The 15,784-nt window shown below is 37.1% G+C and overlaps 1 protein-coding gene and 1 long non-coding RNA gene across 7 annotated transcripts; both read left to right on the forward strand.

The window, feature by feature from the left end:
* The first annotated feature begins 41 nt into the window (after window positions 1-41).
* LOC103992852 (uncharacterized) lies at window positions 42-5,407 on the forward strand. 6 transcript variants are annotated; one of them, XR_010515299.1, is made up of 5 exons: window positions 58-267; window positions 680-1,254; window positions 3,551-3,790; window positions 4,368-4,665; window positions 4,759-5,407. It is a non-coding gene; the product is annotated as an uncharacterized LOC103992852 (long non-coding RNA). The 6 variants fall into 6 exon arrangements; XR_010515297.1 differs by having other exon boundaries at window positions 42-267; window positions 1,044-3,790; XR_010515296.1 differs by having other exon boundaries at window positions 44-267; window positions 680-3,790.
* Window positions 5,408-9,480: 4,073 nt separating this feature from the next.
* LOC135679570 (uncharacterized) lies at window positions 9,481-15,491 on the forward strand. The gene is made up of 4 exons (XM_065193455.1): window positions 9,481-9,614; window positions 9,738-9,815; window positions 13,773-13,965; window positions 15,141-15,491. The coding sequence occupies exons 2-4, from the start codon at window positions 9,762-9,764 to the stop codon at window positions 15,269-15,271; spliced, it is 378 nt and encodes a 125-aa protein (XP_065049527.1). The 5' UTR covers window positions 9,481-9,614; window positions 9,738-9,761; the 3' UTR covers window positions 15,272-15,491.
* The last annotated feature ends 293 nt before the right edge of the window (window positions 15,492-15,784 follow it).

Consider the following 15,784-nt stretch of genomic DNA (forward strand, 5'->3'; position numbering starts at 1 on the left):
TTATGATTAATATTTGTTCATGAAACAAATTAATATATCGAATATAAAATTATAATATTAGATAAACATTATAATATTTTCCATTTAACCATCAAATCATTTAATCTCCTAAATATAAATTCCATTTTAATCTCGTTCGAGCTATCTCTGCACTTGCGGGCTCGTCGAATTCGACTCATCTTCTAAATCAGGAAGAAATCTGTGTCAATCCATCCTTACTAGGCGTATTGAGACCGCTCAATTCGTGGGCTTACCCTTCGACAAAAGGTCAGTAAGAAAGGATCATTAACCCTAGAATTGCAAAGGATGAGCTCTTGGTAAACTAATTTGGCCTTCTTTATGGCTGATGCTGAAGTTTCATCAGTTTGATCGTTTTGGATCGAAGAATTTATAGAAAATTCGCCGGTTGTCTCAATCTCCGGCATTTAAATCAGAAATCTAGGTTTGGCATATTCTCTATGTGTCGGTGATTGGATCATTTTTCTTGTTCAAAACCCTAGAATCTTCTTTCTACTTCTGAAAGAAAACCCTTTATTTGTTTGTTCGTATCTCTTGATTGCTAGTTGGTTGCAATCTCTATTTCACCCGAAAAGTTGGTATTTTTCTACCAAAAGCTACCACCTTCCTTATTGAGTTGGTTACTGTGATGGGTTGGACGTGATGATTAGAAATGATGCAGGTATCGACTGGGACCATACCAAGTGGGAGCAACTTCTCTATTTGAACTGCTTCAATGTCCAAAAAAGGGTTTCAGAAGCTAGAGTGTTTGAATTTATTGTCTAGACGCACTGATGATAGTGTGTTGGCTATTTTGAGAGAAGTGGGGCCGGTAATTATTGGTTTTGGTTGCCTTAGATTTGTTGAAGCTGGTTATTTCGAGAAACTGAGCTGCCCAAGCTGTTGGGTGTTTTTTTGGGATTTTCAGGAGAGTCAGGCATATGTTTGTTGATTCGGGGTCATACCTGTGCTTGTTTCATTAATAAAGGAGGGTAATTCCTCAGTAATGCTCTCATGATAATTTCTAGTCTTGTTTTCTACCTCAGACCTGTAGCTCAAGCTGGTACAATGATGTTGTATGTGGAGCTGCACAAAGGACCTGAACCCCTTGGAAAAGAAATTGCTGAATATGTTTTTTGTGTGTCGGCTCTAGAGAGGAGAATGCTGTGATGTATCAGAAGAGATGGTGAGGATTCTTGAGGCTGATGCCGAGAAGGCAAAAGCTGCAGCTTCATATGTTCTGTGGGATCTTTCAAGGTACAGTCGATTTCTGTTTTCAAATAATTGGGTGTAATTCCAGTTCTGGTTGAGCTTTCCCAGAATACAGATGGTGATCATAGGGAGAAGCCATCTCGTGCTACTACATGACTAAACTATTATGCAGCAAACAGGGATACCATCTTGTTAGCTGGTGCAATTCCTGTTCTTATTGATCTCTTGAGTGGTGAGCTGGATGAGGTGAGAGACTATTCCGCAGAATGTCTGATTAACTTTGCAGAAGACCCATTGTATCGAGTGCAAGTGTCTTAAGCCTTTATAATTCAATCGTTTGTGACCATCCAAGATAGATTAATTCAATTCTAGACTACGGTAAGTGTATAATCAGGTCTATGATCAAATATTGATCAATCCACTTAAAATACGGATCTGATGAACCCTGTGATGTTATGATCTTAGGGGCTCAATGACATTATTATTCTGTTCCTAGCTTTATACGATGTATCAAGTCAAAATGCAAAGTGTATATCCAGCTCTTTGTTACTTTTAGATTTAATTTCTAGTATTACTAATAAACTTTTACTTCAATGGGTCATGCTAACTTGCTCAAGCTTTAGTTGGCTCTTTCTTTGACTCTAGGTGTGTTACTTCTGTAAGTAAATTTGAGTAGTTACATTTTTGTCAACTGAGAAAAAAAAATTGCATATAGAAGCACCTTTAGTTGTTACAAAAACTTACCATAAAATGGTATGGCAAATCCATTTGCCTTTACAGAAGAATATTTACTAATTATCAAGACTTGGTCTAGTCTTTTTAGGTTCTTGAGCTCACAACATGAGTCCACATAAGATTATATTTAGTGTAAGTTACTCTAGATGGTGTTAATTTAACTTAATAACAATGTTGCTTGCTTGATAGCAATTTGTTAGCTACTTTTCATTCAATCTGATTTATTATGTGATGGACATTAATATAGGTGAGCTTAGCTTTAGTTTCATATTACTTGCATGTTCCATATTGCCTGATTATGATCATAACCATAATGCACCAAAGATGCATTTATCAGATTTGCTCATTAAAAACCCATTGCAGAGCTCTATTGATTGTCGTCACTGTTGTATAACATATGTTATATATACATACATGTAATGTGTAACTTAAATACTCATGCAGTTATGCATGTTGGTCATGTTCCAGATGCTGATACACATACATTCTTATTGCATACATATTGGATATTGGATCTGTGACTATTATCCCTTTGTTTCTCTACTCGCACTTAGAATAACTTGCAACTGTAATTTTTTTATAAACCTGATAAAATAAAAATTTTCTCAGATACAGTAAGTTAAAAGTATATGTTTTCATTCTTTCCTGTGTCCTACTTCTTTATGTTCTCCTGACTGTTGCAGTTATTTGATCGAGGCCATCGTAATTGGGGATCCAATATTATTATTAGTTTGTATGGATATAAACCAAAGGAAGACCCACAAAAACATATTTGGTATTTGGTTAATTGCATTATGTGACTAAGGACCCAATCACATTATTATATTTTGCAGATATAAACTGATGATATTCCTATGCTAGCATTCATTCAAGGAAAACTGAGAACTTCAAAAATATTAAATATTATAAAAGATTAATAGATTTAGATATTTTAAGTCTTTCACCATGATTGTTTTTGGAGCCAATAAACTCAAACCTAATGACTTGGAAAGACCAAAATATCTTAACTAATGTAGTACCCATTCTATTTATTGGAGTTGAACAGTATGCATATCATAATCCACAATGGCAAAGCAGCTAACCTTATCCCTATACACTACTGATCAAGCAAAATTGTGTACCCCTACATGCATACCTTGACCCAGAATAATCAATTTTCTTGGTAAACACTGTCTCAACCAGGCAAAACAATATGGGACATGAGTGCTGCTTGAAGTACATATTCATGAACTTAGTTATCTGATCATCCGTGTTTGTGTTGAGTAGCTGATGATGCATATGCAGATTTTTATTCATGATGATCCAATTTTCTTTTTCTTTTTTTTTTGTTATAAACTTGATGTCAATTCGTCATCATTGATATAAACTTTCCAGTTGATAAAAGACATTAGATAAATCCAGGTAAAACAATTCAAGATCTGTTACCATATGCATCATATGTGCATAATATTATATTGATACTGTTTAGCAGTAACCTTGACTTAATTATTTACCTTATCCTGTTTCTGATGGATCTTTCCTTTCAGAATTCCTTCATGTATGTTGTTAAAAACTTATTTTGAATAGTCATAACTCATAAGCTTGCATAGAGATTTTTGTGTAACAGATCAGAAATAACAACTTATTGGAAAAGATGGTTGAAGTGTACCTCATCATTTTGCACTAGCACAAAAGTTCACTATTGGGGCTTGGAACATTTTTGGATAAAGATCAAGTTTGCTTATCTTGATTACTTGGAAACTGAGATTCTTATATAAGTTATTTATGCTTGCCACCCATGACAAGGTTCCAGTACCTCAAATGCTCTTGGATGTCCCCTTTGCCAATGGGATCACCAGTTGTTTATGTAAGTCCCATGGGTGTAGTATCCATTGCTTTTAGTCTAGTAATTCATTCGAGGCATATAACATAATATGAAAAAACTAAGCAATAAGAATCAGCATTGGAGGTCATCAAATTTCTCCCTAGGAGTTGCTGACCCAAACAAGAAACCTTTTTGCATCATTTGATCAGATGTGAGAAAGCTCTTACTAATCTTTTGCAAGTGCTAAGAGATTTTTTTTCTCACAATTCAAACTTTCTTAGAAAGGTAAATAATAGATAGTTCTGCATCCTTTGCTAGCATTACAACGGAATTAGTCTCATGAGCACATGAGAGGCAAAGATCAAGAAGGACCATGGTGCTTCAAAATTCAAATACTCTTCAGTTAGCTAGAGAATGTTTGTCATGGATTTTTCAGCAATTTACAAATGCTTATATTGCTCTACATGTTTGTTTAAAATGGGATAAACTCTTAAGGCTTTTATTAGCAATGTATATGTCTGTATGTACTTATTTCCTAAACAAAATTGTAAGATAACCAAACTTACTTTTTTTCTGTTTGTTTTGTGGTTTAAGCTGATCAAAGTTCTTGTTGATTCAGGAAGAATGCTCTGTTTGTTAAGAAACAAGTATGATGGTGATCTATGGAATTAATTAGTAAATACTTCAGACAGTCTGCTCTAAATCAAGCTGCCAATAGTTTGCTGCAAGTATGAAAGCTTTGCTTGTTCTCGAATCTTCAGCACAGGGATGGGACATGACAATGAGTTCTTCAAACCAAGTTTTGTGGTGAAAAACTTGCAATGAGGATTAAAGGAGGGCTTCTTGCAGGGAGGGAGGCTTCTGCTTTGGAACTATACAAGTTGGAATCTGGAAGTCCTAAAAGTAACTGGCAGCTGGTAAGACATCGTTTCAAGAGTATAATTATCTTCCGACCCTCTCATGCTTTTGCTAGAGCTCTTTGTTTTCTCATTATCGATATCATGCTTCAGATATCCGACATCAAGAGACGAACCAATACAACAGGATTAGGAGAAGAAGACATGTTATGCATCATGTCAGGCCCCATCGAAGATGCAGATGGTTCAAGTGTCATGTAAGAGATATGTTCTTATATGCAGAAATCTTTCTCGTTTCTTTCTGCAAGACTGGCCAAACAGAAGGAATCTCCTTAAAAGAATTCGACGGTTCATGAGCTAACAACGATACAGCAATCCATCCTTGTGCTGGTTGTGACTCCATGGTCAGCAGTTGGTGCAGCTTTCATGATCAACAGTATCACCACCACCAGGAACATCAAGGACAGCAAGAACGACAGCGTGCACTTGCAGCTCTTAGTGGGTCGCCCAGGCTCAATTTCTACCGTGGAGATGTAGACAGTTTGTGAGACTGCAATAATGCACTGAGCCATGCATACCTTGTCGAATTCATGGATGAAGTTTTCTTTGGATGTAGCCAATGGCTGGACTCTGTTCGACATCGCTGCTTTTCATGACTGAAACATGCAGTCAGTTCAACATTATTGTGGGCTTCTATTTGTTCCACTTTGCTGTGTCTGATCCATGCATGAAAGAAGTTATGCTTTTACGTATGTCCTTGGAAAGTGTGGAAATTTTTAATATATCTTAGCATCTCTGTCAAGTGTTAAGATTAAAGTATATTAGTTTGTTTGAGTTAAAACATATATATATATATATATATATATATATATATATATATATATATATCTTAAAACATACCTAATATCTTGAGCATAATATTGGTTAATATATCAGTTTGGGCTTATCTAACTTGGACAGTTTCTTATGGACAAACTCATTTTGTGTCATGTTCAAGATCACTAAGGTGGCTTTTCAAACAAGAAAAAAGTTACAATAATTATTTTTATTCTTAATTTTCATAATTACTTCTCATTTGGAAATATGTGTTTGACCAAATGCTTGCAGCCTCTTCCTATTTAAAGGATCATGTTTCATATAAGTAGAAAAGGTATATATATAATTTTAGAATCAAATAAACTATGCAAAATCCTTAGTGAAAAAAAAACAATGTACAAACATGTATGCCTATGATTTATATATTCGACTTCTGTTCATTGATGAAGCTATTAGAACAGCTGACCATCGACTAGAAAATTGATGAACAATATTTAGGAATTTTATAAATTAATTAGGGAGAAAGTGATTAATTTAGGATAGTAGGTAGAATGAATATAGTAGTAATGATATCCACCAGGAGACCTAACTCTTAACAATTAATAAAAATACATCGATTAAAAATTTTAAATTATATTTTATAGTTACTTTTTTAATTTTTATTTTTAATAATTATTTTTTATTAAATCATACCAATATGGGACCTATTATTTATATAATAATATACTAATTATTATGAAAAATCATCATCAACGTTTGAGTTAACCTAATGTGGTCCAGACCCGAGGGTGTAGAAGTATTTGAGATGGTGATTGAAGTGGCTTCCCAAGTGAAAGTGTCGAGCTCGCAAGACACCACTTATACTAAGACCGATATTATAGGAAATTTCTTGACCCGATCCCTCTAACACTTAAGTTAGTCACCGAGATCATTTTTAAGTATAGGTTTTTCTCAAAAGCCAAGCCCTCACATCATAGTACCGAGGATTACCTTTTATACCTAGCTTTGAGAGGATAATATGTAACCGCTCCAACGTCCCCCTCTTGGCATTTTGTCCACATGGGTAATAGGGGGGAGGTAGCCCCGAACAACCTGCCTTAGACTTTTGTCCATGCGGGCAAATGGGCAAGGGGTGACTTGGATCTTTTTCCTTCCACAATAACCTCCGCATGGTGCCTATCTGTCGGATGATGTTTGAGCATTAATATATTCCTTATTATTTGTCTCCCCCAAAACGTGCTTCGAGGCTCTTATTGGGGGGATGGGGCTTGGACTGTAGTATTTAATTTATTGGGCAAGAGTCGAGTTTTTCTTTCTCATATGCCTCAAGCACATTTTGTCCTGAGTTGCTGTAGCAAATTTCCCTTAGCGGATGTTGGGTTTCCTCGACTCTAATGCCTTGGCACATTTCACCCTATGCCGCCATTAAAGATTTCTCTTGGCATATGTTGAGTTTTCTTAACTTATACACCTCGAGCATATCTTGCCTTGTACTTCTATCATAATAGATTTCTCTAGATGCGGGTCAAGTTTTCTCGACTCACATGCCTCGGGCACATGCTCTATGCTTTTGTCATAGTGGATTTCTCTTAGTGTGAGTTGGGTTTTCCCAACTCATGCACCTCGGACATATTTTGTCATATGTTTCTACCATAGTAGATTTCTCTTAGTGCAAGTCAGCTTTCCCCAACTCACACACTTGAGGCACATTTTTCCATGTTCTTTCATTATAGTAGATTTCTATTGGCGTAGGTTAAGTTTTCTCGACTCACATGCCTCGAGCATAATTTACCTTGTGCCTCTGCCAAAGAAAATTTCTTGTGCTTCTGCGATAGCAAATTTCTATTAGTGTGAATCAAGTTTTTTCGACTGATATGCCTTGGACAGATTTCATATTATACTTATTCTAATGAATTTCTTTTAGCGTGGGTCGAGTTTTCTCGACTCACTTCTAGGACACATCTCACATTTGTTTTCGTAATAGCGGATTTCTCTTAGCACGGGTCGACTTTTCTTGACTCATGCATCTCAGGTCGACTCATATGCCTCGGGCACATCTCGTCTTGTGCTTCTACCATAATAAATTTCTCTTAGCACGGGTCAAGATTTCTCAACTCACACATCTCAAACGCGTCTCTCCCTATGCCTCCACTATAGTGGATTTCTCTTAGCATGAGTTGAGTTTTCCCAACTCACACGTTTCAGGCACATTTTATTATGTGCCTTAGTCATAGCTGATTTCTCTTAGTGCAGGTTGTATTTTTCTAACTCACATCTCGGGTATATTTTCTCATATAGCTCCATTATAGCGTATTTCTCTTGGTGTGAGTCGAGTTTTTTCAACTTATACACCTCAAGTACATTTTACCCTATGCCTCCACCGTAGCATATTTTGAATCCTTCATCCACTATGGCGAGCTTCAAGTCCTTCCTTTGCCATGGCGAATTTTGACTCCTCCCACTATAGTAGATTTTGAGTCCTCCTACCATGGCAAGCTTCAAGTCCTCCCTTCACTATGATAAATTTATAGTCCTCCTCCCACTAAAGTGGGTTTCAAGTCCTCCGTCTGCCATAGTGGATTTTGAGTTATCCTCCCGTCGTGATGGGTTTCAAGTTCTCCTTCTGCTGTGATGAACTTCAAGTCATCCCTCTACCTTGGCAGATTTTAGATCCTCTTACTATTGATGTCTCTTGAGAGTTACCATAAAGGGACACAATTCTTGAACGTAGGAGGAGAGAGATCAACATCCTCCTTATAAATCCCCTCCCCCTATAGGTGGGATTTAATCTTCTATCTAAGCCTTTAGGAACCCTAGTCCTCTGAGCTTGGCGGGAAGCTTTCAACCTCACCCCCATGGCCTTTTTAGGAGCGTTCTTCACATTGTCTTGGTTTCGACAAGGCTAGTTGGTCTTCAAGTCCCTCATCTTATGTTACTTCTACGAAAAACCAGTCGTAAATCATCTTACCCTTCCGCCTCAAGTTGGGCAAGATGAGACAGGAGCGGGGCGATAGTCTATATCATAGTTATTAGCGTCTGCACCTACTAGGTGAGGGCCCAGAAATGCCTTAGTAAAGACAAGTGGGTGGCTTGAGGTCATCTCTGAGGGCAAAAGTTTTGGGTCATTGAACAGAAGTTAGTATCGCATTAGCGCTTGCACCAGTGGATGTGTCCACATGAGGGAAGGATGGATCAAAGCTGCCCTCTTTAAGTAAAAGTGCTATAGATCGGAGATAGGGCCTCCTCGTTAAAGCGTTCGTTTGGAGGATTGACAAATGGACGTTCCTACGACATCATACCCTCCTTCTAACACAAAAAAATGTTAGGGAAAATCATCGTTGACGTTTGAATAAACTCGACGTGGTACAAACCCGAGGGTGTAGGAGTGTATGAGGTGGTAACCGAAGTGGCTTTGAGGTGAAAGTGTCAAGCTCTTGAGGTGTCACCTACACTAAGATTAATATCGGGAGAAATTTTTTGACTTGATCCCTCCGACACTTAAGTTAGTTTCCGAGGTCCTTTTTAGGTATGTGTTTTTCCTGGAAGCCAAGCCCCCTAGTATAATGTCGGGGAGTAACTTTTATACCTAACCTGACCTTAGAGGGGACAACATGTAACGTCTTAAATGTCCCTCTCTTGACGTTTTATCCATGTGGATGAGAGGGTGGAGATAGCCCTAAGCTGCCTACTTGTCTATGTAGGCAAACGGGGGAGATAACTTGGACATTTTTTCTTCTACGATAGCTTTCACGTGGCACGTAACTATCGGATGATCGTTGATCATTAATATATTTTTTACCACTAATCAATTCAGATATCTGTATAAAAGTTTTAAAAATTAATTTAATCAAGAATGTGATATGATTAGATACTTTTTAATAAGAGAAACTAAGTTTTTTTTTTAAAAAATAGAGGTGCTTTTTGAGAATTAATTAATTAATTAATCGATCGTAAGAAGAAAATAAAGAAAAAGAAAAAAATAACCATCACTCACACAATGGATACCGAGTGAAGTCGGCCTACCGACGTCACCTCTGTCTCCGCATCTTTGGAGACGAGACGAAGATATTGGAAGCCGAGAGTGTTCTAATTGGGGATCTCGTCAGAGATTTGACACTGAAATACCCAATTCTGGAGCCTCCAGAGCCAAGGCGATCTTGCCAGGCCGATCTGCCTTCTTAGGTTGCCTTTTGGTGCGATTCCACTCCGAGACGGTTATCTTTTGAGAATCCTTTTGTGTTGTCCAATTTTTTTCGAATTGAATGCGAGTGGAAGTCATCGTGACTCGACGTGAGCGTTGGAACTTGGAATTGTAGGGTTTCTTTGCGCGGAAGAGGGCGATGAGCAAGGGGCGGTCTCCCGAGCCGTTGGATTTCTTTATCTGGACTGTCGAGGTATGTTTTGATCAACATAGCGTCTTGGTTGCAGTGTGAATCTCATGACGGGAAAGAAAATTTTCGACTTTGTGAAGGATTACTTGTCTCTTTATGCATACTGAATATTTCTATGTCCATTGGGCGTATAATCACATGAACTGGTTGTCTTGTCCTTTGATTTGTCAACTCAAAGTTTCAAGCTTGGCTAGGTCTTCAATGTATTGTAAATTTCTGTTCCATGGAACAGCTGGTGCCAGGAAAGTTGTTTTAGGTAAAATATAGGGGAAATTCAGTTGTGCCCTAATTAAGATCAGAACTTTAATTTCAAGATGCCCGACTGGAATTGAACTAATCCATGTAGTTTTTCTTTTGCTTGGTTGCCAACCTGGCTAATTAATTGGGTATGTGGGTTAATGAAGAAGATGGACGGTTATTTGATCAGGAACATATGGGTTTGAACTGCATGATTAGAGTTAAAATCCTTGTGCATAACTCGCTGGTGTTCCAAGGACATATGGATCTCTTAATCATGAACCGGGCACCAGCTCTGAGTCTATGCATTAATGCTGGAAGTATATAAAGGAAAATTCCCATCAACACATAGGATATAGCCAAAAATTCATATATTTCAGGGAGAAAAATATGAAAGAAAAGGTTGGTGGGCTTTTTAGTCCAGTTAGCCTAAGAAGAAGAAGAAGTTATTCCCTGGAATTATAATGCCAAAAAGTTCCGTTGGCAACTTGTGTTCTTACAACGCATCTGATAAAAGAAAAAAAATATATAGTAACTCAATGCCAGATGAAAGAGGAACTTTTCTATTCAATCACCAAGAAAATTTAATCTATTTTTGGACATATTAGAACTTAAGAAAGGGAAAATTCAAGGCAGAAACATATTTTCCTGAATGCCAGTATGACCCAGTGAATCCCCATATTTGGCAAACAAACTCAGCAATCTGATTGGCCTTCTTACAAGTATCACAGTATTCTGTACTTCGTACATCACAAAAGATGAAAAGAATCAAAGAAATGTAAACATTCTTAAAAACATAGTAGCAATTCTCTGGTTTATTTTTGAATGGCAATAATATTAGGATAGTCCGATGATAAGATTAGATATATGCACATCCCAACAATGTCTTCCTTCAATGCTTATGCCTTAGCCATCAAAATAGACCCCAACATCCTTTGCTGAAGTCCCTGTGCAAAAAGGATAATCATCAGAGTATCAAAGGCCAAGATTTTTACCAACCATAGTACCTGCTCCAAAAACGATTGCCCTCTTTAAGGTGGGCCCCCCAGGAATCCATGAAAATGAATTGTAAATCTGTGAATTATTGGCAGAGAGTCCAATGCTGCTACAGGTAATGACAGCAAAAAAGGAAAAAAAGAGTTTTGACCATTAGAGATAACATGACAACTAGGATGCTATAAGTATAAGAAAGTATGGGAATTGATATATTTGTGGGAGAGTTTCAAAAGGATCATGATTTTGTTAGTGCTAGCAATTTTGGTAAACGGAAGCAGTAGTTAAGGAATTGGTCATTTTTGTGTAATTTTAGGGTATTAAGTGTTGTGTTGTTTGACTTTCTGCTCCAAACAGATGAAACATTGTTGTGTGTCATTGAGTATCTTGTTTTAAAGCAAGTGACTTTACTGGATCTATGGCTGTCACAGTCACACCATTCTAGCATGCCTACAGATTGCTTAAAGAGGCATAGGAAGGAAGTAGGAGAATTTGGATGCCACTAATCCTGTAGTGACATTATTATTACATCATCTAAATCCATTGAAAGAGGTAACTGGTAATTCATCCTTCTTTTTTCTTGTATTACATTCCATCATCTCCTTTCATATCCATGTTTTTGATATGCATTGTATCAATCAGTTAAGACAACTTGGCATTTTAAAAGGCCTATGTATAAGCCCCACATAGACTTTTTTATGTAAGCAACTTGGCTCTTCATAGCCATACCTCCACCCAAATTACATAGATCAATATCCATGTTGTTCTGTTTCGTTTTCTCTTTTATTTGAGAAGGTAATTTGTAAGATACCGGTGACAAACTAGACTATATCAATGCTAGTCCAACTTTTAGTCCTAATGCAAGTGAAAATGGTTCTACTAGCACCTGTTAGTCATGTTATAAAAGAGGTGTATGGGTGATTAAACATTTATTTATACCTCCTTTTATCAACGTGGCAGACTAAGTTTATGATGTAATATCTGTATGATGAAAATTACTTAAGACTGTTAGAGGTTGGGAATGAGAGATTCTTGGAGTTTATTCTTTCATAGCTTTAGAAAGAAGGTATTCTTAGTTTAATTTTTCTTCAAACTATTTATGAGGTGGTTTTAATGGAATGGTGGTGATATGATATCTCAATTGCAAGTTTCATGCAACCATTGGCAATCAAGTTAGTTTCAATATTATTTTACGGTTTCTGAGATATTCCAGTTGGTGATTCTGGCTGCTTTAAGGAGCAAATGTTTTGGAGGCCAGGGCTTATGGCATTTTGGTTGTGTACTGCCTAGCTTTGGCAAACCTCTCATATCCCATAAAATAAAAAAAGTTGGATGTGCTATTTAGAGTATTTATAGCTTAGAAAAGGAGTCTATTCCGCTGCATATGTATATGCAGTCATACAAGTGCATCACATAAGGCCCGTGAAAACTAAATATTTGGCATACCTTAATATGCTTCTGAGCATGTGGTATTTGGTGGAATGACCTAGAATCAGCTCTCTTGAATTTTCTTCATATTATTCTTTACGTATTTGATACAAGAAATCCTATACCTGTTAGAATCATTGGACATGGTAGCTGTTTGGAGGGAAATAGTCTTCAAGTCAAATACATAGATGAAAATTCCCCAAAAATTTTGCACGAAATTTGCATCCTTTCTTATTTATAAGGTTCTGCTACATTGGCTGGACCAGTGGATTTTCTGAGTATCCATCAAAAAGATGTTCCAAGTACCTTGGCATCCCCTGTTTTGTCTGACAAATGGCATGATATATCATACTATCATGAGTCAGTAATCTGACATGCTTAACTGGGCGACAGAATGAAAGCCACTAAAACAAAATGAGGGAGCAGAGCAAGGGTATGAAGGAGAGAACTGGATCCTGTATGAGTGGTGGAAGCACTGGATAAATTGACTGAGTCACCGATCAAGCACTGACTCACTCTCCCTTGCCACCACCTACTTCCGCTTGGCAAGAAAGATGTGATTGCTGTTAAACTGAAAGAAGCCTAAAAAGATCAAGAGGGGGGCAAGTCAGTGCATTTTGTTGAAGATCTGTTCTGGGTTCAGTTAGTCTCTGAACTGAATTAGCCAATTTAGTCTGAAACATGACCTAAAATTGGTTTAGACAAATCCTTGAAAGAAAATCAATACCCTCTTTTCACCTGATACAGGAGAAGCATTCCGAGAGTTAAATCCTTGAAATAAGCTGATACCTTGTCATGTTTTGCACATCTGAATTTTGAGATTAAGCAAGGAGATTTTGTTTTATTCAATACCCTGCTTCTTAATGCTCCCTTGCTACTTAATCCCGAATAAAAATCTTATATTATTTCTCTAGGAAAAATTCTCTGAAGTTGACTAATGTATGAGAAAACAGTGCTACTTGTGATGTATCTGGTCTTTCCTTTTCCCATTATTGTGCCCCCAGGATTACATCTTCATTTAAACTGTTATTTTTATGTGGTCATGAATTCCGATAATTGCACATTCCTGGTTCCAGGCAATTGATTTAAATGTACGATTATGGTTTTACCACATGCACAGAAATCCAGTAGTTCCCTTTGAACTGTTTGTGTTAAAACACTCCCTTGCGAGTGTGTATACATAGAAGTCTGCTTGTTGAACTTTGGTAATAATAGTAAAATTGCTGAGAATAAATATTTAATGAGTAGAAGTTGAGCCATTATATATGTTTATTTCACTTGATACCAAGTATATGATCTCAGGATGTTGGTTTGTGGCTGGAAGAGATAAATCTTGGGAGTTACCGCCAAGTTTTCGAGGAAAACGGTGTCAATGGGGAGTATTTAGAAAGTCTATCAATGTTTACAACAGAGCAAATTCTGCGCTTTATAAGGCGGTGCCACATGAAGTGGGGTGACTTTATTACACTTTGCAAGGAGCTAAGACGCATAAAAGGTTCTATTCCTTCCCCTATTATGTTAATGAGTTTTGAACTATCAAATGCCCGCTTGACTGATGCTCACTTAACTGGTTTATTAAAGCTTCAAGATTCATCTCATCCACATATTGGCTTGTCTTTAAGCTTTTACTGGTGAATATAATCGTTTATCAAACAGTCCTTACAAAAGCAAGAAATGTCATAACCAAAGCCAATATAAATTAAGTTCTCATAATTGTTCAATCTGCATAGAATTTTCTTATTCAGTAAGATGTTCAAATTCATATAGAATTGTCATTTCTGTGAATATCGTTCATTTTCTAAAAAGCACCATCTTCAAGAAATCAATTTGTAATCATTTTTTATATCTTGCAGCCTGAGGCTTTTCTGCTTGCACTAGCACTCTATACCAGAATAGATAAGAATGAATATTCTGTAATTGATAACTATTGGGAAACAGGCATTTAGCGTTCATCCCCTGAGCTGGTCTGATTAACCCATAGCCACCTAAACCCGAGCAGTACCTTTCATGATACAGATGGTGTGTACAACCGTGTGCAAGTGGTTTGCCTCCTTGTCCATGATCAAACTAGTACGTGTGACCACATAGGAGGTACACCATGATGGTACAAACCCTACATGAAATTACTACTCTCTAAGGAATTATGAGGATCATCATGCACATGCCATCCTCATCGACCAGATGACTGATCAGGGCTTTTTTTTTTACATGATGAATCTCCATATATGGTTTCTTCTTAAAGAGGGTAGCAAAATTAGGCTAGTATTATGCTCTACTCAATCTACATCAATCAAAATTAGGCTAGTATTATGCTCTACTCAATCTACTTCAATCATCGTGTTCTTCAAATACAAGTTGACTTCTTTGTGGAATTTGTGAATGATGAGCATATGCCCTCAATGTACTTGTCTTTTTCTATACAAAGATGGTTATATGAAATAGTGATATTATGAGATCGATAAACTAGATGAAGTTTCAAGACAATTTCATCCTTGAAGACGAGTGTTTTGTTGTGGATCAGTTAGATTTATTAGTTGGGTATGCAAAGAGTTACCATCACAAGTGATATGACCATAACTTGAGTCCTAACCACCGACTCTCTATAAATCCTCCTAAATTTAATGCATGACCATCATTAATGAATGACATGTTCCTTCTTTGTAAATGCAGTTGCATGCCTGAAAGGAGAACAGGAGGTTCGTAAGCCATGGTGGGCTCCGTCGTGCCTATCAGTGGTGTTTGTTCGAGTGGCAAAGCGCAACAGACAGTCCCGGGTTGTCTCCTTGAAGCTGGAACCGTAAGTTCTCAGACGAAGCATTTCTTCCCTATCTAATCATGTTGTCGTAAGGGATGAAGAGTTTTAGGTCTAGGGTTTGTCCGTACTTGTCGTTATTATATGAGTATTTACGTGCTTAACTGTTTGCTGGTGTTTTTTGTTGGTCAGTCTATAGATTCCTGTGTGATAAAACTCAGCGTGGGAGTAAATATAGTTATACAAAAGATCCACTTCTGTTGCTTTCACTATGATATATCCACAAAGATAAAGTACAAGTTCCACACCATTGCATCAGTCATAGAGTTCTTGGTACCACTGATGGTGTTACAATCTCAATTGTCAATGAAATGGACCACATTGTAACCTTGTTGCGGCATGATATTTTTATTTTGTGGTCCATGTATGCAATCATGCGTCGTGATATGGAAGGAAAGAATGAATGGTTGTCATGCAGATTGCCATGTCAATTAAGACCTACCTTAATGGTACAAAAAAATACTATATTGAAGGGTGATTTACTAAGAAAATTCAAATTGAT

Source organism: Musa acuminata, chromosome BXJ1-7 (genome assembly GCF_036884655.1).
Source record: "Musa acuminata AAA Group cultivar baxijiao chromosome BXJ1-7, Cavendish_Baxijiao_AAA, whole genome shotgun sequence".
Classification (NCBI taxonomy): Eukaryota; Viridiplantae; Streptophyta; class Magnoliopsida; order Zingiberales; family Musaceae; genus Musa; species Musa acuminata.